The sequence below is a fragment of the Pteropus alecto genome, unplaced genomic scaffold (assembly GCF_000325575.1).
Source record: "Pteropus alecto unplaced genomic scaffold, ASM32557v1 scaffold123, whole genome shotgun sequence".
Classification (NCBI taxonomy): Eukaryota; Metazoa; Chordata; class Mammalia; order Chiroptera; family Pteropodidae; genus Pteropus; species Pteropus alecto.
In genome coordinates, this window is record NW_006433950.1 from 8,786,284 (window position 1) to 8,811,893 (window position 25,610).

The 25,610-nt window shown below is 46.3% G+C and overlaps 1 protein-coding gene and 2 non-coding genes across 3 annotated transcripts in view; 2 read left to right on the forward strand and 1 right to left on the reverse strand.

The window, feature by feature from the left end:
- Positions 1-717: 717 nt before the first annotated feature.
- LOC112477354 lies at positions 718-836 on the reverse strand. Its single transcript, XR_003045427.1, has one exon. It is a non-coding gene; the product is annotated as a 5S ribosomal RNA (ribosomal RNA).
- A 3,225-nt stretch (positions 837-4,061) lies between these two features.
- FA2H (fatty acid 2-hydroxylase) overlaps positions 4,062-25,610 on the forward strand; it is a 42,816-nt gene continuing 21,267 nt past the window's right edge. The window contains exon 1 of the mRNA XM_006908822.2: positions 4,062-4,332. Coding sequence (XP_006908884.1) covers positions 4,063-4,332 — 270 coding nt within the window. The 5' untranslated portion in view covers position 4,062. The remainder of the gene's footprint in view (positions 4,333-25,610) is intronic.
- Positions 14,544-14,662, forward strand: LOC112477330. Its single transcript, XR_003045423.1, has one exon. It is a non-coding gene; the product is annotated as a 5S ribosomal RNA (ribosomal RNA).

Sequence of the window (25,610 nt, forward strand, 5' to 3'; positions counted from 1 at the left end):
CATTATCTCTTGGTTGCTTACAAGCATTGGCAGTTATGAATAAAGCTTCTATAAACATTCATGTGCAAATTTTTGTATGGACATAAAATTTCAACTCCTTTGAATAAATATCAAGCAACGCAATTGCTGGATTGTATAATAGCATGTGTTTGGTTTTGTAAGAAGCTGCCAAACTGTCTTCCAAAGTGGCTGTACCATTTTGCACTCTACCAGCAATGAATGAGTTCCTGTTGATTGTCATCCTTGCCAGGATTTGATTTTGTCGGTGTTTCTGATTTTGGATACTCTAATAGGTGTGTGGTGGTATCTCATTGTTGTTTTAATATGCATTTCATTGATGACATAGGATGTTGAGCGTCTTTTAATATGCTTATTTGCAATCTGTATAACTTCTTTGAGGAGGTGTCTGTTAAGGCCTTTGACCCATTTTTTAACTGGGCCATTTGTTTTCTTCTTATTGAGTTTTAAGAGCTCTTTGTACGTCTTGGGTAACAGTCCTTTATCAGATGTGTCTTTTGCAAATATTTTCTCCTGGGCTATGGCTTATCTTCTCATTCTCTTAACATTGTCTTTCACAGAACAAATGTTTTTAATTCATATGAAGTTGTTTGTCAATACTTTTATGGGCTACACTTTCAGTATCTTGGTTAAGAACTGTTTGCCTAACAAAAGGTCACAGGGGTTTTTTTTGTTGTTGTTTTTGTTTTTTTTTTTTTAAGCCTACAGCACCTGGTCTTCCTAGGTGGTCTCCCAGCCAAGTACTAACCAGGCCCGACCCTGCTTAGCTTCTGAAATCAGACAGGATCAGGCATGTTCAGGGTGGCATGGCTGTAGACCCATATTTTATGCTTTTTGACATAAATGGGAGTCTTAAAATTTAATTCCCCAATTGTTTGCTGCTCGTAATTAAAACACAATTGATTTTGTATTTTGACTTTGGATCCTGTGAACTTGCTACATTCATTTATTCTAGTTGCTTTGCAAATCATTTGGGGTTTTCTATGTAAACAATCATGTTATCGGCAAGTAGAGAATTTTTTAAGCCATTGTTTCTGCTCTTTATGCCTTTCATTTCTTTTGTTGGCCTTATATTATTGGCTAGGACTTCAAATTCAATGTTAAGTATAAGTAATGAAAGTGGGGAGCCTTGCCTTGTTCCAAGACTTAGGGTTAAGGATTTTCATACATCTTTCATGGGGATGTAAAATTGTACAACCACTTAGAAGTTAATTTACATTTTATCTTATAAACGTGGACATTTGCATACTCCATGACTACAACTGTATTCCTAGGTATATGGACTATATAAACTCTCACTTATATGTACAAGAATGCTTATAATAGAAAAAAAAGAAACAACTCAAATTCCTACCTATAAGTAAAGGAAAATGGGTAAATAAATTCATATAGTGGAATATGACACTGCAGTGAAAACCGATGAACTACACTGACCCTCAACGACATGGATAAATCTTAAAACACTATTGAATAAAACGTGCAATGCCACATAAAGTAAAATACAATATTATATGATTTTCAAAAAACTAAAAAACAAGCTAATCAAAACAGCGTATTATATAGACATACATGTAGATGTGATAAATATATTAAAAATAAAAGCAAAGTAAGGAAAAGCCCAAAAGTCAGGACAGTGATTACCTCTTGGGAGGAGGTGGAGAGGTGGGAGGTTTGGAGTATAGGAGTAGGTGCAAGTGTTTGGTAATGTCCTCGCTTTTGGGCTGGGAGGCAAATTCATTGAGTTAATTATACTATTTTTGCTTTAAAATTTATATATACTCTTTTGGTTGCACTGAAAATATTTTTAAAGACTAAAGAATTAAAAATAACAAAATAATTGTTAGCATACCATATACATTGTTCTTGTTGCTTTCCACTTACAATGTACTGGAGATATATTGTTCTCTATCAATACACATAGACCTATCTCATTCTTTCTAATGGCTACATAGTTTATTTAATCAGTCCTCCCTAATGATAAATATTTGGGTTGTTTCTAGTCTATGAAAAATGTGACAAGGTTATTATGCATACATCTTTATATAGTATCTTTAGGATCAAATTTCTAGAAGTGGAATTACTGTGGCAAGAAACGTGTTACAATTCTGAACGGGTGGCTAAATTGCTTGTTTCAACTTCAGACAATAGGAGTTTAAGGTGATGGCAAGAAATCAAAATGAGGGTGTCGCACAGATATCAGTAGAAAGAAACTGAGAACACCTATGAGTCTGTGTTTGACAGCTTTTGCACATACAAGATATTTGGAACAGTAGGTATGGAAGTGGAGTGAAGGTGACTATACATTTGCCACTTGAGAAATGCAATATTAGTGTCCTAAGGCCTCTGGGCCTGTTGGGCAGCAGTTCCATAACAGATCCATAGACTCAACCCATCTCTTGCCAACTCTCTGAAGGTGAGCCAGGTGAGAGGCCTAGAAGGGAGAGAAGGAAGAGACAATTCCTGACCTTGGGCACGTCCATTGTTGGGTGGCTCCTGACGCATCTGGGCCAGGCTTCCCCCACAGTGCTGGCTCGGCATAGATGCCAACCTCAGAAGAGCATAAACCAAGATGACCCTGAAAATACCTTTTCCTGAGTGAGACTGAGCCCAGCTAGATGGCGTAGCCTCAGTCCCAGGATCCTTAAAGTACAAATCATGAATTCAAGTGAGGTTCTCCAATCTCTGGGCAAGTAAAATTGTGTGCAGCTCTTCCCTCTTATAAACCAAACTGGATGAGTACACTCAGTCTTCCTTTCCCTCTAGCATGACCATCTGGCTTTACTCTCTTAGGTCCCTAGTTCCCTTTCAATAATGGAAACAGGATTCTCCATTCTTCCCTCAGGGTCCTCCCTTCAGGGCGAGACCAGGGTAACACAAGTGAGGCAGTCACTCTGGGTGAAAAACTTAAGGGCACGCCAAAAAACTCAGTAATCAAGATAAAAAAATTTTTTTAAGCTTTAAAGAATATTTACAGACAGTTGTAGGATCTATGAGCCTAACAAATAAGAAGCAAAACTTGCAACATCCTGAACAATGAATTACCGCTCTCTGAAACACAGAGGAGGAGCTTCACAAATGGCTGGCTCTAAAATAAAGAATATTTTAATGCAGTATTTTAGAAATTTAAAATTAATGCAAAAAAAATCAAATTATGAACAAACTATCAAAACTTTAAAAATTAAAGACAAGATCCCATCCTTCATTTTCATCATATTGTTTCACTCACCTCACTAGTCCTGGTTTCAGTAAAACTTTATTTACAGAAGCAGGTGGCCAGCCTGCAGGCTGTGGTTTGCCGATATGACTTTATTAAAAAGAAATTATTATATATTTTTATTGTAGTAAAAATATACATAATATAAAATTTACCATTTTAACCATTAAAATTTTACAGTTCTATGACATGAAGTATATTCACATCGTTGTGCACCGATATGCTTTTTTAAATATTACATTAAAATGTTATGTATTGTGATTACTGAGTTTGTAGTAGTCCCTTAAATTTTGCGCTGGAGGCCAGTGCCTCACTTGCCTTACTCTAGCCCTTACCCTGCCTTCCACCTCCTGACCCGTCCTGGAGCCTAAGGATGAAAACTGCAAATTTCTCTCATAAAACAGCAGCAGAAGAGTTATTCCACTGGCCATCAGGCCACCGAGGATGTCTGTCCCTCCAGACAGCCACTGGAGACAGGAAGAATTGGTCCTTCTGGATCCGCCCGCCTCCTTGGCTCTCCGCCTGCGATGGGACACACCTGGCGGGCGTGCCCGCCCTCTACCTGCCCGGGGCCACCTGGCTGGCGGCACTCAGCGCTCCGCCAGCCACGCGGAGGTCTGCGGGGCGTCCTGCCTGCCAATGGGGAAGGCGGCCCCTCCGAGCTTGGGCCGCGTCCCGCGGAGCGGCCAATGGGAGCGCCGCATGCAAATGAGCAGGTGCGGTGGCGGCCCGCGGGTTAAGGCTGCCGAGGCTCAGGGGATGTTAGAGGCGCGCTGGGCAACTGCCGAGCGGACGCCTGGGCTTCGAGCTGCGAGCTCCGGCCTCCCGCCATGGCCTCCACTCCGCTCCGCGCTGCCTCCTTCTCACCCGCCGAGGTCCAGCAGCGCCTGGAGGCCGGCGCCTGCTGGGTCCGCTGTGGGGCCCGCCTCTACGACCTTACCGGCTTCCTACGGCAGCACCCGGGGGGCGAGCAGCTGCTGCGGGCACGAGCTGGCCAGGATGTTAGCGCCGACCTGGACGGGCCGCCGCACCGGCACTCGGCCAACGCGCGCCGCTGGCTTGAGCAGTACTACGTGGGCGAGCTGCAAGGAGACTCTCAGGTACAGCCGGGCCCGCAGTCACAATCACCTGCACTCTCCTCCGCCCTCCCTCAACTCTCCACGCCCAGGCAAGCCGCGTTCACCTGCCCTCTAGGAGCACCCAAGGTGACATCCTCCTCCCTCACCTCTGCTTCCCCTCTCTTCGTTCCAGCAAACAGGTCACACTGCCCTCTGCCCCGACCCCTCGCCGAGCGCTCCTCACCAGGGGGTTGCCCTTCCTCTCCAGCCTTAACCCCGACCCCCTTCTATTTGCTACTTCTCCCACTTCCCAAGTTACACCCTCCTTTCTACTTGTTCCTTCTGCAGCCTGCACCATCTGACAACTCTGATCGCCTTTTCCCAGCCCCTAGTCTTTCCTATTTTCTTAGTAGCCTCTCCCTCTTTGCAACTGCTCTTCATTTTTATTTGAATAATAGCTTCCAAGCTCACCTGTTCTTCCCTCCCCATCTCATCCTACTCCTGCTCCCAAAAGGCACAGATCAGTCACCTTCTCCTCTAACCTAGATTTCCTGGTCCCCTCCATCACCAGTCTTGCTCTAGGGCTCTCCTGGGTAGGCAGAGAAGTCAGGGCAGTGTCTTGGGTGGACCATGTCCTCCCACCCCCTCGGACTTCCCTTTATTCCTTGTCTTACCTGCCGGCTTGTGTGTCCAAAGGGCGAAATGACAGGGCTAAGCCTGTTTTGCTGGGAAGAAGGGATTAGTGCTTTGAGGTGCAGGCTGCTGTGCAGTACAGGCTCATTATAATATTTAAGCCTTTAATCGAGCCTGGGGTAGGTTTTGTTATCCCCATTTTAGGATGTGAAAACTGAGGTTTCGGGTGGATCTGTAATCGTCCAAGGTCAAACAGCTAGTTAGTGGAAAGGTATGTAGATCTGACTCCAAAATCAATGCTGTCTCCATCCCAAAGATCCTTGGGCACGGGAGATAGCCTCTATCTACAGGGCTCCAGGCAGTTCAGGCCAGAGGTCAAAATGAATCCTCTGGCCTTCCCCAGGTCTGGCTGTAGGACTGGTGACAGTGGGTCCATCATACTTTGATATAACCAACAGTTGTTCCATCCTTCTAGCTCTTGCTTTCATGATGGCCCTAGCAAATGCTTTTAGATCTTTGCAAAAAGGACTTGCCTCTCACTATTCCAGGTGGCTACTCTCCTTGCCTGGGCTATGTTGCCTAATTCTTCAATGGTTGGCACTGAGGTAGGCACTGGGGAGGCACTAATGGCTAAAACCAATACTGGTCTTCATGGAGCTCACAGGCTAATGGGGGGGGGGAAAGATGTACTAATTGCACAATAATCATTTAATTACTTGTGTTCTCAGAGTATGGATCTGGAGGGGAAGAGTTCAGGGAGAGCTTTCTTGAGAAAGTGTCATTTACACTGAGAGCTATTGGATGGATAAGACTTAACTGGGTAAAGTGTGGTGTGAAAAGCATTCCAGCCAGAGGGAACAGCATGTATGATGGCTCTGGAGGGTAAAGGCTCGGCACAGTCAAGGCAAAGAAATAAAACCAAGGTGACAGAGGCTGGTGAGCAAGGAGAGGGATGTGGGAGGTAGCCAGAGATCAGCTGCGGGCACGTCATGCAGGGCCTCCTAGGCAGCGGTCAGGATTTGGGACTTGATTCTAAGAACAGTGGGAAGCCAGGGAAGGGACTCGAGCATGGGTGTGGCGTGGTCAGATTTGCATATTTGGAAGAGCACCCTGGCTGCAAAGCTGAGAAAGAATGAAGGGAGCCCAAGTGAGTGTAAGGAGGCCAGGCAGGAGGCTCTTGCACAGCCCAGCAAGCAGTAATGGTGGCTGGCACTATGGTGGCTGTGACTGAGGGGAGAGAGGGGTTGAATTTGGGAGATTTCATCCATAAAATGCCAGGACTCCACATTCTGCTATGGGAGCCCAGTTTAATCTCGGAAGTTGATGTTGGTGTCAGGTTATACTGAAGGGGCCAAAGGTTTAGTCGTAGATACAGCTAAAGCTGACTGCAGAAAATTAGAGATTGGGACCAGAATATCAGAGACTTCCAGGCTTGCGATGGCTCATGGGAGCCATCATATGTTTTAGCTGTGTTCTATAAACAGGAGCCTTAGGGTGTGGCTTCTCCCGGTCCCACCGTGAGCATCACTCCTGGCCAGGTGCCTTGATGGCTCCACCTCTTGGCTCTGTTGACCAGGACAGCAGTATGGTTTGATTTTGCTTTGCTTCGCAACCCTCAGGGGTTGGATTCAGAGGATACTAAGTCCAGATTTGCTCCCTACCCCTGTACTCACCTGTTACCCCAAGAGTCCCAGTTTGGTCATGTTGCAGTCATCCTTAACTCTGGGCCCCAACCTGAGGATGTGGGGAAACAAACGGACAATTAGTAACAGACTTACAAACCCATGGCCCAAATTTGACCAATGACTGGCCATACTTGCTCGATACTCCAGTTGCCTGTTAGCTTCTGTCTATAGATATCTATTCTAGAAACAGGTATAAGGTTGTCTTTAAATTGGGGGAGAGAGGCAATTAGAGGAGAAATCTGGAGTGGGGTATCCTTTCAAAGAGAAACCCTCTTCTTAAGGCCTGAGTGGAGACAAGGCATTGCTGTTCTTCTCTCTAGCTAAGCCCTTCTAGCCACCTTCTCCGCCTTCCTCCTCTCCTGCTGGAGCAGGGATACAGGAACCTGTGGAGATTAGAGCCTGACTCCTGTAATGTGAGGGCCAGGAGAGGTGTTGATGGGGAAGGAGAGTGTCATGAACCTGCTCTGTCACTTGGATCTCATTTCTGAAAGGTGCCCCTCCTAGGAAGTCTTTGGAGGGGAGCATTCTGGAGCTCTTCTGTGAAATTCCCAGGGAGAAAGCTCGGCCTCATTGGTTTCCCCTGTTCCCCACTTTGCCACACCCATCTGTGTACACACTTACACACACATTCACACTCACACGAAGGCACACACACAAAACAAGTCAAACTTGTTTGAGCCAACATACTGTGGGGATGAGACGAGGTCTGCTGTGGCCATGGTCTCGGACTCGAGGAAGCCAAGCTGCCTCTCTGGAGCAAGTGAGAGATCAATGGCTGAGCAGGGAAGCCAGGCCTTCTTCTCGCCGTGGCTCTCAGGGGCCAGCATGGTCAAGCTCCTCACCCCCAGCTCAGGAAAGGGCAGTGTTCTAGCTGCAGCTCACATTGTTAGTGGGACATGAAGTTCATTTACTGAACTGCGACCAGCATTGAAGGGGGGAAAAAAAAAAAGAAACAGAAAAGAACTTTAGGTCCAAACCTTCCTTCCACAGGTACCATGTTTCCCAGACTTAGGTCATCCAGGAACCGCTGTCCTGGTTTTTTTTCGAATTGGCATACCACTTGAATGATTATATTTAAAATTTATTTTTAACTAGATTCACCTTTTCTTTTAGTATTTAGTAATGCGAGGCAATAATGCCAGTGAAATCACAAGTTTTACATGCACTTTAAAATATATGGAGATAAAACACATATAGATTATAAAATAAATAATTGAGCTATGAAAAGAAGAAATGCTCATCCTCATACCCCCTGAAATCATCTTGGGCACCATCAGTGGAGTCTGTGTCACCCTTTGGAAAACATATGAAGCAGAACTTCTTAACTCTGGCATTCTTCGAATCATTTTCTGGAATTGATGAAAGACGAAATTGTGTGTAAAAAGAGGCACTATTGTACATTTTTCTAGTGCGAGAGCTACAGCTTTCATCACAGCCCAGCCAAAATCCTTCCCTCCCCCCAAACCTGCTGCCAAGGGGATAATACCTGTGAAAGGGCAGCTCAAGCTTACCCATCTCACACACGACCTTTTATCCACCTGCCTGGATAAAAGCCCCCTGTTGGAGAAGACCCTGGAGGAAGGCAAGCCTCAACTCCCCAGCCACTGCTGTTGGGGTCACCTGATTTCTTAATGTCTCTGGGTGCCATGTCCTAATCCCACAGGTTACATCCACCTCTGAGTGACTAAGAAGTCCACAGATTCTGCCACATGTGGTTCTGCCAGGCTTTCAGGTCCATCTAGCCATTCAGAGGTTTAAGACTTGAGTAAATAAATGGGATTGGACAATAAAGAGGAGATCTAGGTGCAATAAGACGGGGTTCCCACCCCACCCGAGGCTCCAGAACATCTTGAGCACAGCCCGACTTGGAAAGCTGGTCTGAGCTGGGAATTCAGATTTTTAAAAAAAAATCATGCTTGAGGAACTTGTCAAACTGCCCACACCTGCAGAGTATGGTAGACGTGAGAAGTCTGCTGAGGGGGATTGAGATCAGTTTGGTCTATAAGAGGGCTTCCCACTGAGCCTGCCTGGCCACTCAGCAGCCACCATCCTTTACTACCTGTCAGTGACTTCCAAGCTGTGTCCTGCTGTGGTGCCGGGTGAGACTTACCTAGGGCTAGTTAGTAGAGTGTGCAGGGACCCAGGTCACTGTGGTTCCATGTGAGACCAGGGTAAACATAGACTCCAGGGGTGCTCCTTGGTGTCACCCTAGAATTCAGGGAGTAAAAGGGCTTTGAGAAACAAATTTGGGAAAATATTAGAAGTTATGACTCACTGGACGAAATAAAAAGAAACAGGATTCCCAGAAACACCTGAGAGTCATCACCTTTGGTAATATTCCCGGTAAAGAACCCAAACTGATACCTAAGCAACATCCATCATCTTCCCTTCCCTTATTCATTTATTTATTTTTCTTATGACACACACTCATTGCTGATCCATTTCTTGTTTTCATTCATTTAGACAGACAGGTAATAAGCACCCTGTTCTCTCTGAAACCCACCACAGTGCTGAAACTGCCCTAGGCAGGGTCGTCAGGACCTTCACCTCACTAAACCCGGTGGTCAGGTCTCACCTTATCTCACCTGGCATGGTGATCACTCCCCCTCTTTGATATACTTTCTTCACTTGCCTGCCCAAGTGAAAGATATACTACACGCTTTTGTTTTCCACTTGTGCTATTGCTGCTGTAACAAATTACTGCAAACTCGGTGACTTAAAGCAACACAAATGTATTTTCTTACATTTCTGGAGGTCAGAAGTCAAAAACAAATAGGCAGGGCAGCCTGCCTTCTGGAGGCTATAGGGGAGCATCTGTGTTCTTGCCTTTTCCAGCTCTGAGAGGCTGCCTGTATTCCTTGGCTCACGGCCCCAGCCAGCAATTGCCTTGCTCGGACCTCTGCCCTCATGTCACTTCTTTGACTCTGACTGTCCTACCTTCATCTTTCACTTGTAAGGACCCTTGTGAGTACACTGAGCCCACCTGCATAATCCAGGATAATCTCAAGGTCCTTATCTTAATCATATCTGCCAAGTCCCTTTTGCCATATAAGGCGACATAGTCCCAGGTTTCAGGTACTGGGACATAGACTTTGGAGGAGGGGTACATCATTCCATCTATCTCACCACCTATACCCCCATCATTACTTCTCAGATTCCATCGCTAGTTTCTCTTGCTCTTCTTTTCCCAGAAAAGTGCACAATGCTTAAACGGAATCATGCAGTCTGTGCTCTGTGGTACAGGTACTATGTCTGGGCGATGATCTGTGTTTTCCTTACTCTCAACAGCAACTGTCTCCGTTGCCTGCTCTGTCCTAGAGAATTCATAGGCTATAAAATGGGGGAAATGGGGAATAACTGGAAAAAGGAGACCACGTGCTAATCCCTGTGAGCCTCCTTCGTCTTCTTTCCAGGATGCCTCCCCACTCCTGCCTTACTTTGGTCAGAGCCCCAGACGCTCATTACTGCAGCAATCTTCTGAGCAGGTCCCTCCCTGCCCATGCTTCCTGCACCCCATGGCCTATGAAACCTACAGAGAACTTGGTTATGTTACAGCAGTATTCCTAAGTCTTCAGTGGCTCCCCACTGCCACATCCTTTAAGTCCAGCCCAAATGCTATTTCTTTAACTCGCGTCTCCTTACTTCCCCATTTAGAACTGGTATATTCCTTCTCCCAAACGCTCATAGAACTTTTCTCGTATCTGCATTTTAGCATTCATCATGTTCTTCCTCATTTATTGTATTTTCACTATGTGTTTTATCTTCTCCACTGCAATGGAAACTCTCCGAGGACTGGAATTGTCTGATTCATCTGGGTTTCTCTAGGACACACTAGCACACTGGTGCATGACAACAGGAATTAATAAAGGTTTGAATACATGAGTTAATGAGCTGCTTGGAAAGCTGAGATGTGTACAAAATTGCAAGGAAAAGTGGTGGTAGTAGTACACACAAGATACTTCAAGAATTAAAATGTAAAAAAAAAAAAAAAAAAAATCTCTTTCTGGTTTCTTCTTTGCTGGCCAAAAGGTTTAGGAGTTGAGGGAAAGGATGGAAGGCTATCAATTGAGTCACTCATTTCTGCCTTTGCCCTAAGTTATTTGCAGCCAGAGAGAGTTGGCAAAACATTTTCCATACCAGGTTACTGTAGTTCACTCTTGCCTGTGAGCCCCCAACAAGGGAAGAAGTGAAATTAACCATAGAAAATGCCAATCGAGAGCCCTCACAGCTCTCAGGGATGTAACCAGTCCCCATGTGGCTGTATGTGTCTGGATGACATACATAGGTAGGACCCAGGTTGCCTAGATTTCCAGCTCTGTTTACTCTTTCCTGTGTCTTTTCATACAGATTTTCTAAAGCATAGAGTCTCAGAACAGTGGTTCTCAATCTTCTCTAACTGCTGCTCACCTAGGAAGACCCTAATGACCACTCCACCTGCTCTTGCTCTCCCATGGAAAAAGAGCTTAGTCATGAAAATAAAATTGGGAAGCAATGAACTTGATGCTAACAACACTCAATTTTATTATTGAGAAATATAAACCTCATACTCAGGATTTTTTGTTGTGAAACATTGCCCCCAAACATAATTATCCAAATATTTTGTTTTCTTACCTTGATCGTATATTGAAAGATATTTAAATAGCAGTACTAGATAAGCAATTTTGGGGAGATTTGTTTTAATATATTTGAACTATGATGCATACAGAATATCTTAAAACCATGTTATAGGAAAACTAGTAGCCAGAAATTCCATTGATGCAAGTCCATGTGACTACATTCTTAGAGTGAGCCATGCGATCTACAGTGAACTTGGTAGATAATTCCCTAATTAGTGATAATTTCTTTTTTAAAAGGAATAGAATTGAAAAGGAGTAGCGTTCTAGTTCTCTACATTCTTCTGTGCCCAGTGGAATGTTTTCAACATTGCTAAACATTGCATGATGCTCAGATTTCCCACTGGAAAATGGAATCGCCGCGGTTTAGGGATCTCTAGTAATGGCGAGTTTTAGTTCATAAATTCCAAATGTTAATAGTCTATAATAACCCACTTAGTTGCTAATAGTCTCCAGTCTCATGTAATGATAAAAGTCTATGAAACAGGCGTCATTTATCCACAAAGATCAAAGAAAAGAGACCTCAAATTTTTAAGTCAATTCAAGGCCCACACTTTGAGACTGGCTGCCGTGGAGGAATAAGGAGCACTTACATCGGGCTGATTAACTATAGCTTCCATGATCTTGTATTTCCCCCAAACCCAGGAAAACGCCAGGCTAACCTGATTTAGTGGTCACTTTTTCTTGTTCCAGTCACAACCCTTTGGGGTACCAAGTGTAATGACTTATGCAGGTTAGAGACAGAGGGCCATAAAAAATTCAGTTGTTTCTTGGACCTAAGTAGGAAAGTCCTTGACTCCTAGGATAAAAGGTCACTTAAAGTGAACCTACTTTAAATGAAGATCAACATTTCATAGAAAATGCAGTGGGGGTCAGGAGAGGGAAATTGATTACCCTTAAAAATGAAATGCAAATGTATTTTTTTAGTTTATTTTAATCTAACAGAACAATTCAGATTGCAGTTGCACGCTGATTTGTAAATTGAGCAAATAACAAATCAAATAGTGTTGTTTTTGTGCACGTGGGTGGTTTTTCTGATAAAACTGTGTGAAAGCACAATGTGACATTCCAAACTTTGCATTGGCTGTTCATAGCATGATCCTAAAGAGAGTCATTTAAAAACTTTTTGTCAATTACAGTTGACATTCAATATTATATTAATTTCAATATTATATTGTACAGCATAGTGATTGGACATGTATAACTTACAAAGTGATCCCCCCAGTAAGTCTAGTACCCACCTGACACCGTACATAGTGATGACAATATTATTGATTATATTCCTTATGCTGTAATTTACATCCTCATGACTATTTTGTAACTGCCAATTTGTACTTTTTAATCCCTTCACCTTTTCCATCCAGATCCCCCTTTCCTTTGACAACCATCAGTTTGTTCAGAAAGAAGGTCATTTTATCAAGAGTATTTATTTAAGGACTAAGGATCTCTCTTGATCCTTTGATAAACAGGTCATTCTCTTTTGAAGGGCCTCATCCTTTTTCAGTTGTCTGTGTTTCAATGTTAAATCGCCTAACTTTGCCAGATCCTTATTTGGCAATGGAGTTGTGAATAAAACAGTTTTTTTGTCTCTTTCATTGACCTGAAATTTTTTGTACTTTTGCATCTATTTTCCATTTTACTTTGCAATCAGTTCGTATTTTGTTCTATTGGATATTGTCAGATGATAGCAGCCTTGACCATCACTTTGCCTTGGGGAACTGGGGAAATTTGGGGTTGGTGTTTGAGCAGGGACAAAATTTATAAGTGATCAGTCAACTCATGAATAGTTGCATGTTAGGGTGGTTTTTGCTGTCTTTTGCAACTTGAATCTTTGGGGACTCAGATCCAAGAACCCTGGATAACAATGAGCCTGGAAGAACTAATAGTAACACACCTATGTTTATATAGCGATTCACACTTTTCAAAGTATTTTCCCACTGATTTCTGCTTGAACCCTTAACATAGGTGAGGCAGATGTCGGTTCTCCCATTTCACATGAGAAACCTGTAGCCCTGAGAGATCCTGGAATCCGAGTCCCCAGGTGCCCAGTGTTTCCATGGCACATCCATTAGAGATGAATCGAAGGCATGAGGTTACACCGTGGTGGATCTTTTTCTTATTGATTTATAATGACTCTTTATATATAAAGTGTATTTTTATATCCTTTTTTCCCATCGTATGTATTACTATTTGTCCTCCAGTTTTCCCACGTCTTTTGACTTTAATGTTTCTTCTTCATCTGAATCTTTAAATTTTCCACATAAAGATATCAAGGTTTGTTATTCTTAAAAAGACCACCTCTACATTAAGATTTCATACATAAAACCAAAAATATTTTAGTATCCTGCTAATAATTTTATGCTTAATATTTTAATATTACTTGTTTGTTTTTGTTTAAATGTTTTACGTACCTGGATTTTTCTTTTTTTTTGGAATGAGGAACAAAATAGAGATTATTTTAAGCTTATATTTTTCCAAATGACCAACTGGTTATCCCAGTAGAATTATGGAATAATCTATTTTTCCTACTGATTTAAAAAACAGTCATACATCAATCACATATCAATTGCCTGGGTTTCAGTATTAAATCACCTCATAGTCACAGATATTTTGGTCTGTTTTGGATTCTATTCTGTATCAATGAAATCACTCATTTTTTAAATTAGGTTTTAGCCATTAGATTTTTCTTCTCCTGTTCCATTCCAGCCAGGATTCTGCTCCCACCTGCCCGCCCTAGAGAAAGCAAAGAGCAGGCCAGGAGCAAGCAGCGTTTCTGGGCCCTGTTGCTGGCCTTAGGGACATACAGTGAGTCTGACTGACTTTCAGAGGCTGGGGCTGCCCAGCCTGACCTGACCCTGAGGTTGTGTGGCCAGAGCAGGAGGAGCGGCTCAAGGAAGCCCACGCAGGCGACAGGCCCATGGGAAGGTCCAAAGTGGGTGTCCAAGCGGTCATGGAATGGTAGCGATTTCAGCAGGGAATGTAGGGGTGGGGAGGGGTGAGGAGGGATGAAGGGGGAGCATCTGGAAGCAGCCTTGCTGCTGGAACTCAGCACGTGGGTGGGTCCTGTGTACATTTCCTGCACTGTGTCCACAGCCTGTGGTTGGAAGAGAGGCCCGCGGGTCAAGTTCTGTGTGTGTGTGAACAGCCGGCTAGCAGAATAGGGAAGTAGCTGTGCTTGCTAACAGGAAACCTGCTGCCTCTTTGTCAGAGCCCTGTAAATCTCAAACTTCTTGTCTCTCTGGCCAAGGGAACTGCATACTTATCTCCCACCTTCCTTTCAACAAAATCAAATGAGGAGCTTATATTAAAAATAGATTCCTGGGTCTACGGCCATGCTACCCTGAACAAGCCCGATCCCATCTGATCTCGGAAGCTAAGCAGGGTCGGGCCTGGTTAGTACTTGGATGGGAGACCACCTGGGAAGACCAGGTGCTGTAGGCGTTAAAAAAATAAATAAATAAAAATAAAAAATAAATACAGTCCTGGGACTTCCTGAGATGATGAAAATGTTCTTACACCTTGATTTGGGCATTGCCTATAAGGAGACATATAATTGTCAAAACTTATCAAACTATATACACTTATGACTGGTAATTTTTTACTATGTGAAAGTTATACCCAGTTTTTAAAAGGAAGCAAACAAATTTAACACACATTTAGTAATCACTCCTAAGGATATGACCCCATGATTGAGTTAGACACCAATATATACAAGTCTTTAAAGATTGCTTTTAAAAAGAAATAGAATGTGAATGTTAGGATCCAGGTAGTGGGGATATAGGTATTCACGGTGAGAATCCTTCAGCTTGGCTGTTTGTTTAAACTTCTTCATAATTAAATGTTGGAAAATACACTAAGTAGTTCCATTGTGGACATCACTCACAGGTGTGTTCTTAAAGGGCCGAGTGGGAAAATAAATAAAACAGCGTAAGAGCATGTGAATTAAAACAACAGAAATCGATTCTCTCACAGTTCTGGAAGCTGGAAATCTGAAGTCGAGGGGTCAGTGGGGTTGGTTCCTTGGAGGCTGTGAGAGAGGATCTGTTCCATGCTTTTCGCCTAGCTCCTGGCGGGGCTGGGAATCCTTGGCTTGTAGATAGAGCACTTCCATATCTGCCTCCATCTTCACAAAGGAGCACCGGAGAACTGTGTTACATTTCAGAAAAATGACTCGTAGTGACAAAGATTCCAATATTGAAGACGAGTGAACAGTGTGATGCTTCATTTGAGTGGAAAAGAAACACATGTAACTAAGCTAAAGAATTAATTAGACTAAGGATATAATTTTATATACGTATATAAATAGATTCTTGGGCCACTCTCCAAACCTGTAAAATCAGAATCTGTGAAGGCAAGACTCCAGAAATCTGTATTTTAAACAAGCACTCTGTGTGACTCAGCAGCACCATAAAGTTTATAACCCACTGTCCTAGAGGGCTAAGGGCAGAGGGAGAATTGAGATGGGAAAAGTGGAGGCACCAAAAGTGGTTTGGTGAGCAGATTTCTTGGGATTACTAAAGATCAGCACCCCAAACTCGCAGTGTGGGGCTTGGCGCAGAGTACGTGTGCACTGGGCATTAACGGGGAGTCCACCCTGTGGCCTCGTGAGAGTAGGGGCCTGGGATCTGCAGCCTGAGCCCTCACTCTGGGTCCAGCTCTGTGCCTCATTGGCTGTGTGACATTGTATGAGTCATTTAATCCCTCCCAGCTTTGGTTTCCTGATTTCCTGCAGGATTTTGTGTGGCCACAATGAGATCACGTGAGATCTGTGAAACAGAACGTGTAGCTTACACCGAAACAGGACGATTACCAGTCCTCTCAGCTCTAGCTCCGGCCGAGAACATGTCGATTCCAGGTAGATGGCGAGGCATAAATGTGTTCAGAACCTGGGTTGCTAAGTGCTCAGACCCTCTAGGGCAAGGCCACTCACCCCCCTGAAGGAGCTGGAGAGTGGTGACATTTTCATCTCTCAAGAGTTGCCCCTTCCACCAGCTTGGGCGGGTGAGGTCTGCACTAACCTGCTGCCCTCATTCTGTCTTCCCCTGGACAACTGCAGTGCTGGGGACACTCACCCTGGTCAGGGACAGTCTCCAAAAATGAGGCTGGCAGAGGCCCTAAGGGTATGTAGGGCTGTCACCTTTTCCTTACCATTCCTCCTTCTATTCAGTCACAAATGCAGTGGACATCCCCTCATGCCCAGACCGCTCTTGGTGCTGGGGATACAAATATAACTGGTCATTGTCCTCTGAGGCGTACCTACCAGTGGAGGGAGGGAGACAGGATAACTACAGGTGGTGGCAAGAGCTACGACAGTGTGTGTGTGTGCGCGTGCGTGTGTGTATATATCTCTGTGTACATATATATCACATATAACAGTAGATAATATATTTTAGAGCAAAGGGCTGTGACAGTGGTGGCTGCTGCATCTGATTAGGGGAGTCAGAGAAGGCGTCTCTGAGGATCTGACATCTGATGGATGAAAAGGAGTTGTCGTAATTAAAACTGGGTTAAAAAATATTTCAGGTAGAGAGAAGGCCAAGTGCAAAGGCCCTGGGGTATGACAGGACTTGGTGACATCAGGAATCCAAAAGGAGGCTCTGGTGTTGCTGAAGCGTTGCGGGTGAGGGAGAGCATAGTGTGGGGTAAAGCCGGAGGGGTGAGCTGGAGCCCTGCCTCAGTTGAGCTCATGGGTTATTGTAGGGAGCTTAGATTATGTTCTGAGGACAGTGAGCCGGGGTATTTTAAGTAGAAGGCTAGCAAAGTTGGTCTGTATCTTATTAGGGCATCCTGGCTGCTGTGTGGAGGGCACATTGGAGGGGGTCAAGCAAGAAGAGAGCTCAGAGGCCACACTGCTGTTGTCCAGGTGGGAGGTAGCCTGAACTGGGTGGCCGTGGGGATGAAAGGAAATGGATGGAAGTTGGAAATGTCTTGGAGGTAGGACCACTAGAATGTGCTGATGGATTAGATGTCGGGACTAAGGGACAGAGATGTTGACTATGGTACCAAGGTTTTGACCTGAGCACCAGGGTGGATTGATTTATTGAAATGATGAATCCTGGGTTGGGGGCCCAGATTTGGGATGGGGCAGAGTTCACTGGGTCCACATTAGGTTTGAGATGCCAAGAAAACACTCAGAGATTTCAAATGGTGATTGAATGGATGAGTCCAGAGATGTGTTCTCCAATAGGGTAGCCACTAGCCACATGTGGCTATTTAAATTTAAATTAATTAAAATTAAATGAAATAAGAATTCAGTTTCTTAGTCACACTAGCCACATTTCAAGTGCTCAGTAATCACACGTGGCTAGTGGCTACTATATTGGACAGCACAGTTAAGAAAATGTCTATCGTTGCAGAAAGCTCTGTTGGACAGTGACGGTCAAGAGCTGTGGCTCAGAGGAGTCACGAGGCATTTCTCTCTGGGATGACAGCATCCTAACTGGATTGCTCTGGCCAAGGAGGCTGGTGTCCCTGAGTCATTTACGTCATTCACAATGGCTCCTTTTTTTCCTCTCCGCTTGACCACACCAGACTGTATATCCAGTGATGACCTGTGACCACGTCAGAGAGGCACTGACCACCCAGAAGGACCACTTGCCCTAGGGTGGTTCAAGGACATCACCCTCTGGGGTTGAAGCACCGTTAGAGTGATGAGTGTAAACATGATGTTTAATGAGTCTAAAATGTGGAGTATAGATGGTAGCTCACAAGGTGACAACAGTTCTAGGGCCAACCGCATAGACTTGGCTCGGTTAAGATGTGCAGGGAGATTGGAGGTTGCCAGGTTAAATGAGAGTGGAAAAGAAGGCACAGGCTCAGTCTTGTGTTCTAGAACCAACCATACTACTGGAGACCAGCCAGTCAACCTCTCTGAACAGAAACGTCCTCAATTATAAATGGAAGGAAAGTCCACGTCTGGGCAGAGGGAGAGGGAATTGATTGAATCATTGAAAAGAAGTGGTAGGTATAAAGCAGGTGGTTTTTTTGTTGTTATTATTTTATTAACAAAACAATTCAGTGACTTACACTGTTTTGGGCAATATAATCATTGCTATTTTGTAGGTAATGATGAGGACAACGGTTATTTTTCTTTCTTAAATTATTGGAATGTAAAAGGAAAATTTAAGAATATTGGTTCTGGAATTGTGATATATGAACTCACATGTACATCAATGCTCTTGTTTTTCCCTTTAAAAAAAAAAAACAGCAAAATACAGTGTTTGGGAGATAATCCTTACAAACTGGAGACAGAGATGAAATTTGTTTTATTCCGAATGTTAGGTCATTGAGGAGATACTGTCGTTTAGGTGGCCTAAGTGTATTTTTCTGTGGATGGCACATCCCATGAACCTACCTGTGGCACCTTGAGGTCCGAGTCCCGACAGACTGCAGCCGAGAAATGTCCCATCACACCTACAGAAGGGCAAAGCTTGAGGGACTCGTGTCCTGCAAGCTACGGATGCGGCTCATCAGAGTTGAAACTCCGGCCCCAGCCCTCCAGCTGCTGTGGTGCCAGGCGGCACTTTGTAAGGCAGGACCGAGGGGACTGTCTTGTCTGGATCCCAGCATCTCCTGAGTAAGAGAAGTTGGTCATACCTTGGGCACAAGTTTTCTACTCGTTTTCTCTTTTCTTTTCTTCTTCCTACCGTGAATACTGGGCTAGTGACCCGCAGGGCTAATTGCCTCGCAGAGACTCCGGGTGGGCGAGGAGTGGGAATGCTTTTGGGGTTCCGTGGCTTGTTGCTTGTCAGGTATGATTTTTGTTTGTTTGTTTAGTTCTTATTTTTATACATAAAAGGGTTTATTTTAACTGTTTTAAGGATAGGAGAGGCCACAGGACCTGGTTGGGCCTGGCTTCTGACTCGGACCTCGTCAGGGAGAGGGTGGCTTATTAGAAATTGAAGCAAGCAGCTCCTGCTGTCTGCATTTGAACCCAACATTTCTGGCTACTGGAAACAACCAGCTCTGAGGAGGCTGCTCTCTGAGGGTGCAGCACAGAGGCTTCTCCCCAAGGAAGACTCTTGGTGTACCTGTGGCCCCAGCACCTTCCTCTTCCTCCTGTGCCTGTCCCTTCCTACCTGCCCAGGGCCCGGGTCACTCAGGCATGCTGGGACACCTGGAGCCCCCTCCGCCTTCTTAGCCTCCATGGGGTGGGGGCAGCTGTACACAGGGCCTGGGGCATCATCTCATTTCAGAAAAGGGTTTTCAGGCCAAACGCAGGGATAAAAGGCCATCTGTCCATCCCTCGGTGCCCAGCCCCAGCTTTCCCGAACAACATTCCTTTATGCCCGCCTGCCCGCCTCCCGCGGCCCCCGCCCCTCAGCACACTGCCTCCTTTCACCGCCTCTGTGGTCGGCTTGTTTGTTTGCTGTGCAGAGTGCAAGCTTTTTTGTTGTCTTCTTCTTTTCTCTCCCCCTCATGCGGCCTCCAAGCAAACCCTCTCTGGGGGCACTGCGTCTGGGGCGCCGAGGAGGGCTGGGGGCTAAGGCGGAGTCCATGCCAGGGGCTCGGGGGCACCCCATGGCGTCTTCCCTGTTAGGGCAGAGGAGGACACGGGAAGAGACTTAGTGGGGGCAGAACTGTAAGTGGGGTGCCGTGTGGTTCGCCCAGCAATTATTTGAGAGTTCTCGAATCAGTGGCTTGGTCCCCCTGTGCCTCAGTTTCCCCCATCTGTGGAACACTTCCTGCCAGTCTCTCAGAGAGAATTGTGTTGATACCAGTGAGATGCCAGCTGCACATGTGAGGTGGCAATGTTACTCACCGGGGAGGTGGCACGGCTGTCCCAGGAGGCACATGGTTTGGAGGGGGAAAGCAAAATAAGCCAAGAGGCTAAAAAGGGCTGCCGTGTGCCTCACCCCCCAATTCAGCCCACCATCCCCCATGTGCACCTCTTCCACATGGGGAAAACTGAGGCGACGTCTCAGGCCCTGAAGAAGGGGAACACGCCAGCCCTCGCTTCTGTACAGGAAACGAATGCCTCTCCCTTCAGGAGCTGTCCATGTGGGCCGCCACAGGCCCGGTAGGGTGGCTGTGTTAACTGCCAGAGCCTGGATCCTGCCACACCCTCAGCGTGGGACGAGAGGCGGAGTCTGGCCTCCCCATCTCCCTGGATGCTTCCCTCAGCTGCTCTCTTCCTGGTTGAAGTCCTTCTTCTGTGACTCTGCCTCAGTCCCAGGGGAAACCAGTTCGGGCCTCGTGTTAGTTCGCTAGCGCTGCTGTAACAGAGTCCCACAAACCGGGTGGCTTAGGCAACAGAATTGTATGTGTCACAGCCTGGAGGCTGGAAGTCCGAGGGGTGTGGGCAGGATCGGTTCCTCTGAGGGCTGTTCCAGGCTTCTCCCCAGCTTCTGCTGGTTCGCTGGCCGTCTTTGGCGTTTCTTGGCTAAGGTCCCATTCTGAGGTGCTGGGGGTTAGGACTTCAGCATATAAATTCGGGGTGGGGTGGACACAATTCAGCCTGAAACAGGCCTCTGCACTGGGAAATGAGACCTCGGAGGTTACCTCTGCTGTGCATGGCCTGCGTCTCCACTGGGAGTCCTTTGTCCTCATGGGTTTTGTCTTCATTCCAGACACAACGAGGGGAAGAGAACCAGTAAAACCAGCAGCCGCCATCCACTTCCGTTCCCTGACCTGCTGCTCGTCTCAGCTAGATTAGAGGGAGGTGGAGGCCTAGGGTTGCCCCGCGTTAGGAGTCGCTGGGGCTCAGGTCCCCCTGGAGCCAGCCGGTCACGCCGCCCCCTCAGGGTCTTGGTAGAGCTGACGCTGCAGGCCCGGCCCACGTGGGTGCAGCCTGGGCGTCCGTCTGGATTCCCGGCTCTGGGAACTGTGCAAGGGAAGAAACCCTTGTTCTTACCTGTCCCCGTCTGTCCTTCTCTGTGGCTGCACCAGGGGCAGGAGGGCTGCTGCTCGCCCAGACGTTTCGGTCTAGCAGACCTCGGGCTGTGTTTGTGTCCAGACAGGTGGGTTGAGTCCATCTCATTTGTTTGTTTTAAATGCAAGTCAAATTTTAAAATTTGAGATTTCATACAAAAATCTAGTAGTGTTCCAGTTTTTCTTAGAAATCAGAAGGTCTGACAAGACTGGGCCCCATCCTCACTTGACCCGGGCCTCAGGCAGGGCTGCCCCCTCTTAATGGGGCCTGACCCTTCCCGTTGACTGCAGTCCACTCAATGTCTACAGTCTCGCTGATCTTAAGGCCAAGTGACGATGACCACTGATTACTACACCTGCTCCATTTCTTTTTCCCTCTGTACCAACATCTGTAGCAAAAGGGTACCTCATGATTTCGGTTGTTGGTGCCTCATGGAGATGAAGAATACTCCTACATGTTTATTATGGAAACAAAATGGGTCTGTAAGAAGAACCACTCCCTGCCTGCCTCACTCATTGGTGTCAACCTTCGAGGGCAGAGCAGGAACTTGGGGTGCCCCTGCCAGAGAGAAACATCTCGTTCCAAGAGGAAGATCCTCAGGGCACACAGCAAGTTCATAGTGGAGGCCGGTTGAGAACTATACCCCTTAGTTTAGAGCTGAATTGCAGCATCTAAAACTAGACCCTGGCCCTGTATCCTTCCCTCTGCCTCAGGCTGCTCCTGAGTGAGCCTCCCTGAGGGACCGGTGTGCTCGGTGGACTGGCTGGAACCTCAGGGAGCTGGCAGGGAACAACTCCTGGGTGCTCTGTGAGTTTGGGTTTGAGCATGCCGAACTCAGTGTGAGAGAGGAGAGCGGAGGGCGGACCCCGGGAGAAGGGGCAGTGGTGTGAGTAGCATCCTCTCCATGAGAGGAGAGCTGTGGCTTGGGCTGACCTGAGAGGAAATAATGTTTTATGACCAGCCAGGAATTGGCACTGTGCTGGGAGAAACTAGGGTTGGTATTCCTGTTTCACTGGCTTCTCTCCCCGCGGCCTTGAGCTGTAGCTGGGACATCTAAGGGGCTCAACATGCCTTGCTAGCTGCCTCCACCACATTGCCCAACATATCCAGTGGTTCTCAGCTCAGGATGGACAGTGCCTGCCTACCCAGCCTCCTTGGCAGAGCGTATGGTCCTCTGTGCAAGTACACAAAGGTTTAAGGAGGTGTCGGGCAGTTGTTTACTTCCTTGCCCCGCTCACATTTGGTGGCCTCCCCAGGCCTGGGCCTCCAGAGGTTAAAAGGCCACCATCTACTCATTAATATATTGTTCAGCAAGTGTTTGAGTGCTGATTTCGTGCCAGCTACTGGGGACCCAACAGTGAGCAAGACAGCAGAGTTTCTACCCTCGTGGATCTTGCATTCTAGCTTAGGAGATGATCACAAGGAATCGTGTAAGGAGAGTGAGAGGCTTTCATCCTGAGTGCTGTCCTGTTGGACCCACCAGGGCCCTCCCAAACAGCCTTCGGCCTGACCACAGAAATTCTAGCCATGTCCCTGGCCTTCCTCCCCAGGGTGAGGAGGACGAGAGTGGCCAGGATGAGGGGTGGGTCTTCAGCTCCATTCTTGCTGGACAGTCCTGTGTCCCTCAGGTGGCCCCTCTAAGAAAACTGTCATCTGACACAGGTAGGTTGGACACCCCAGGTCCAGCCACACCCATTAACATAGATCGACCAGTATGTCTGACTATAGAATTACTCACTTCCCTTACCAAAATCCTGAAACTTATTGAATCTGAAGGCATCACCCAGAATAATTTTAAAATGCTGGAAAAGAGCCCACATGTTCTTCACTTTTGATGCTTTTTGGGTTTTAAAGCTTCCTTTGGCTTGCTGCCAGGATCAGGAGAGCCTTTTAAATAACGTGTGATGGAAGTTTCCAAGAAACTTTTGTTTTCAAAGTCTTTTAAAGCTTGAGTTGTACCCTCGTTCCCAGGAATGACCTTTACACACATCTGATTCATGCATGCTGTTTGCCTGTGGAATTCAAGGGTGAGCCCGGCTCAACTATAAAAATAAACACTGGGCATGGCAGTCTGGAAAACGCGGCCCAGATCAGTGTGTGTGGCGCAGCGGCTCCCAGCGAGACTCAGTTCTGGAACCCCCTGCCCTCCAGCTTCGGATGTAAGCAGCCCCCCAAGTGGGAATAGGAGAGCTTCTTTGGGAGGCTCTTTGTCCCGTCTGCATGGGGAGCTGGTTTTTCAGATCTTTTGAAATCTCACACCCAGACTCGAGAAACATGCTCAATGAATGACGCAGTAGAGGACACTTCCTTGCCCCTGCGGGTATTTCTGCTCCTGGCCGTGCGGACGTGCTGCTTGTTCTGGCTCTCCTTGAAGTCTCCTCCTGTATTGGAGGTGTGTGCAGTCTTGTGATTGATAACCTGGGCTTCTGCCAGGGAGACTGTGGTCCCAGGGAGGCCACCCAGAAAGCACCTTGCTTATATCATCATTCTCGGGTTTCTTTGCCAAACGCCTATCACCGATGACATTACCACCTGGTGGCTCCAGGACTCTCAAATTGCGGTTAAGAGGGAAGGAGGAGATGGACAGGAGGAAACAGCTCCCACTTCCCTCCCTTCCTCCCTTCTTTTCCTCGTCCTTCAGGGGCAGCGCGCCCCCAGCGAGGCTGGTCCACGATTCAGGGGAACTGTCTTGAGAGCATCCCTTCCTGCCCCAGGCTGGGGACCACGGCCTGTGGGCCTCCCTCCCTCCCGGCTCTCAGGAAGGCGGCAGAGAGACACAGGTGTCTCCGCTCCCTCACTTTACCTGCAATGTTTCCAGTTGAATAAAAGTACTGTTTCCATTTTTAGCCAACATCTCTCTACCAAACTGGATTTTTCGTGGGTTTTAAAGTAAAACCTTAGAACTGGAACAAAGTGCACGTTTGATCTACTTCCTGTTACCCATGGGTTAGAGAGCCCTCCACCAACCACCCTAATCAAAGAGAACAGTTCCGTACAGTTCACGCTCCCAAAATTTTAGGTTGTAATTTTTCTACATTCATAAATATTTTCAATTAGAACCTATTTTTTTTTTTTTTTAAATGTCAGTGTAAAATTACCAACAGCCCTTCTTTGGGAAGAACCAGCTTTTACTCTGAAAGTGTGCATTTCCTACCTGTTTGGTATTGAAAATGTCCTTTTATTTACGAAATGCTGCTGATGGTAATTTTAAAAGTCGTTTTATCTGGCAAAATAAAATGCTGGCCATCTCATATCAGTCTGTTCGTGTCTACCCTGTGTACCCAGCCAAAGGGCACTGAGAATATATGGCCCACATTATTGGAATTTCGACCCTTGTATCTGAGCGCTGTCCTATCCAACCAAGACTGACACTCCCAGATGGTGTGTTCAGTCTCCTGGGCCACCTCTCTCATCTAAGCAGATGTGCTCACTCCATTCGTTTTACATTTCCAAGGAGCATGTGCCCTGCAGAGCTTCAGAGCGTTGTCCGCAGAGCCAGGCCCACAGCCCTGCAGGAGTCTCAGGAGGCCTTGGCTATTCTGCAGAGAACCGGCATTGAAATATGATCCACTCAGGAAATACAAATGGAGCATCTCATGGTATCAAGGGCCTCTCCTCGGCAGCCCAAGAAGAGGAAGCAGTAGTTTCCTGCCCTATTGGCATCTGTCACACCATGGGACAAATAGGATAATTTTCCAAATGTGACAAGAGGCAGGAGATTATAAATACCAACTGAGGCAGTGGAACACATGGAAAGTTATGATTTTCTAAAAGTTGGAAAATGAAGAGATCATTGCTAGCTAGAATGGTTAGGGAAGTGCATGGGGATCGAGAGAATATTCTGGAGTCCAGTTGCTGGCTCCACCTCTCACTAGCTGCGAGACTGCCCGTGCCTAGGTCCCCTCACCTGTCAAGTGGGAATAATAATCGTGCCTACTTCTCATAGTTGTTATGAAGATTAAAGGGCTGAGCACATAGTAAACAGCTATGAATATTAACCTCTGTCATCATCCTGGACAGGGTGACATTTGAGAAGGAAAATGCAAGGCGTGTTTAGAAAATGGCAAATGATCCCTGCTAGCTAGAGGGAAACATTAGGGTTAATCCAAGGGCATCGCAAGGGAGGTGTTTAGAAATACAGGGGAAAGACTTTAAATACAGGGAAGTCAGCGATAAGGCAGTTTGCAGAGGACAATACTATGTTCGCTTTTAGGAATGTGGTGTCAGAGGTGACAGCAGGGCTTTTGGGTCAGGCTATGATGTGGGCAGTTGGAAACATTCTCCAGGGGTGAGGAGCGGGGCTAGTGTCAGAGAGAGAGATGTGGGAGAGTCTTCTGAGCTGAGGCTCTGGCACATTACAGATGCTCAAATGTGTGTGCCTGGATGAGTGGATGAAGGCAGTGGCTCTGGATGAGGTCCTTATAGGAGGGGATAATTGAGAGAAGAGGGGGTGGCCATGGTGGTGCTTCACCGAGACCACCAGCCCCTGAAGAGGAGGCTGATATGGAGCCAGGGCTT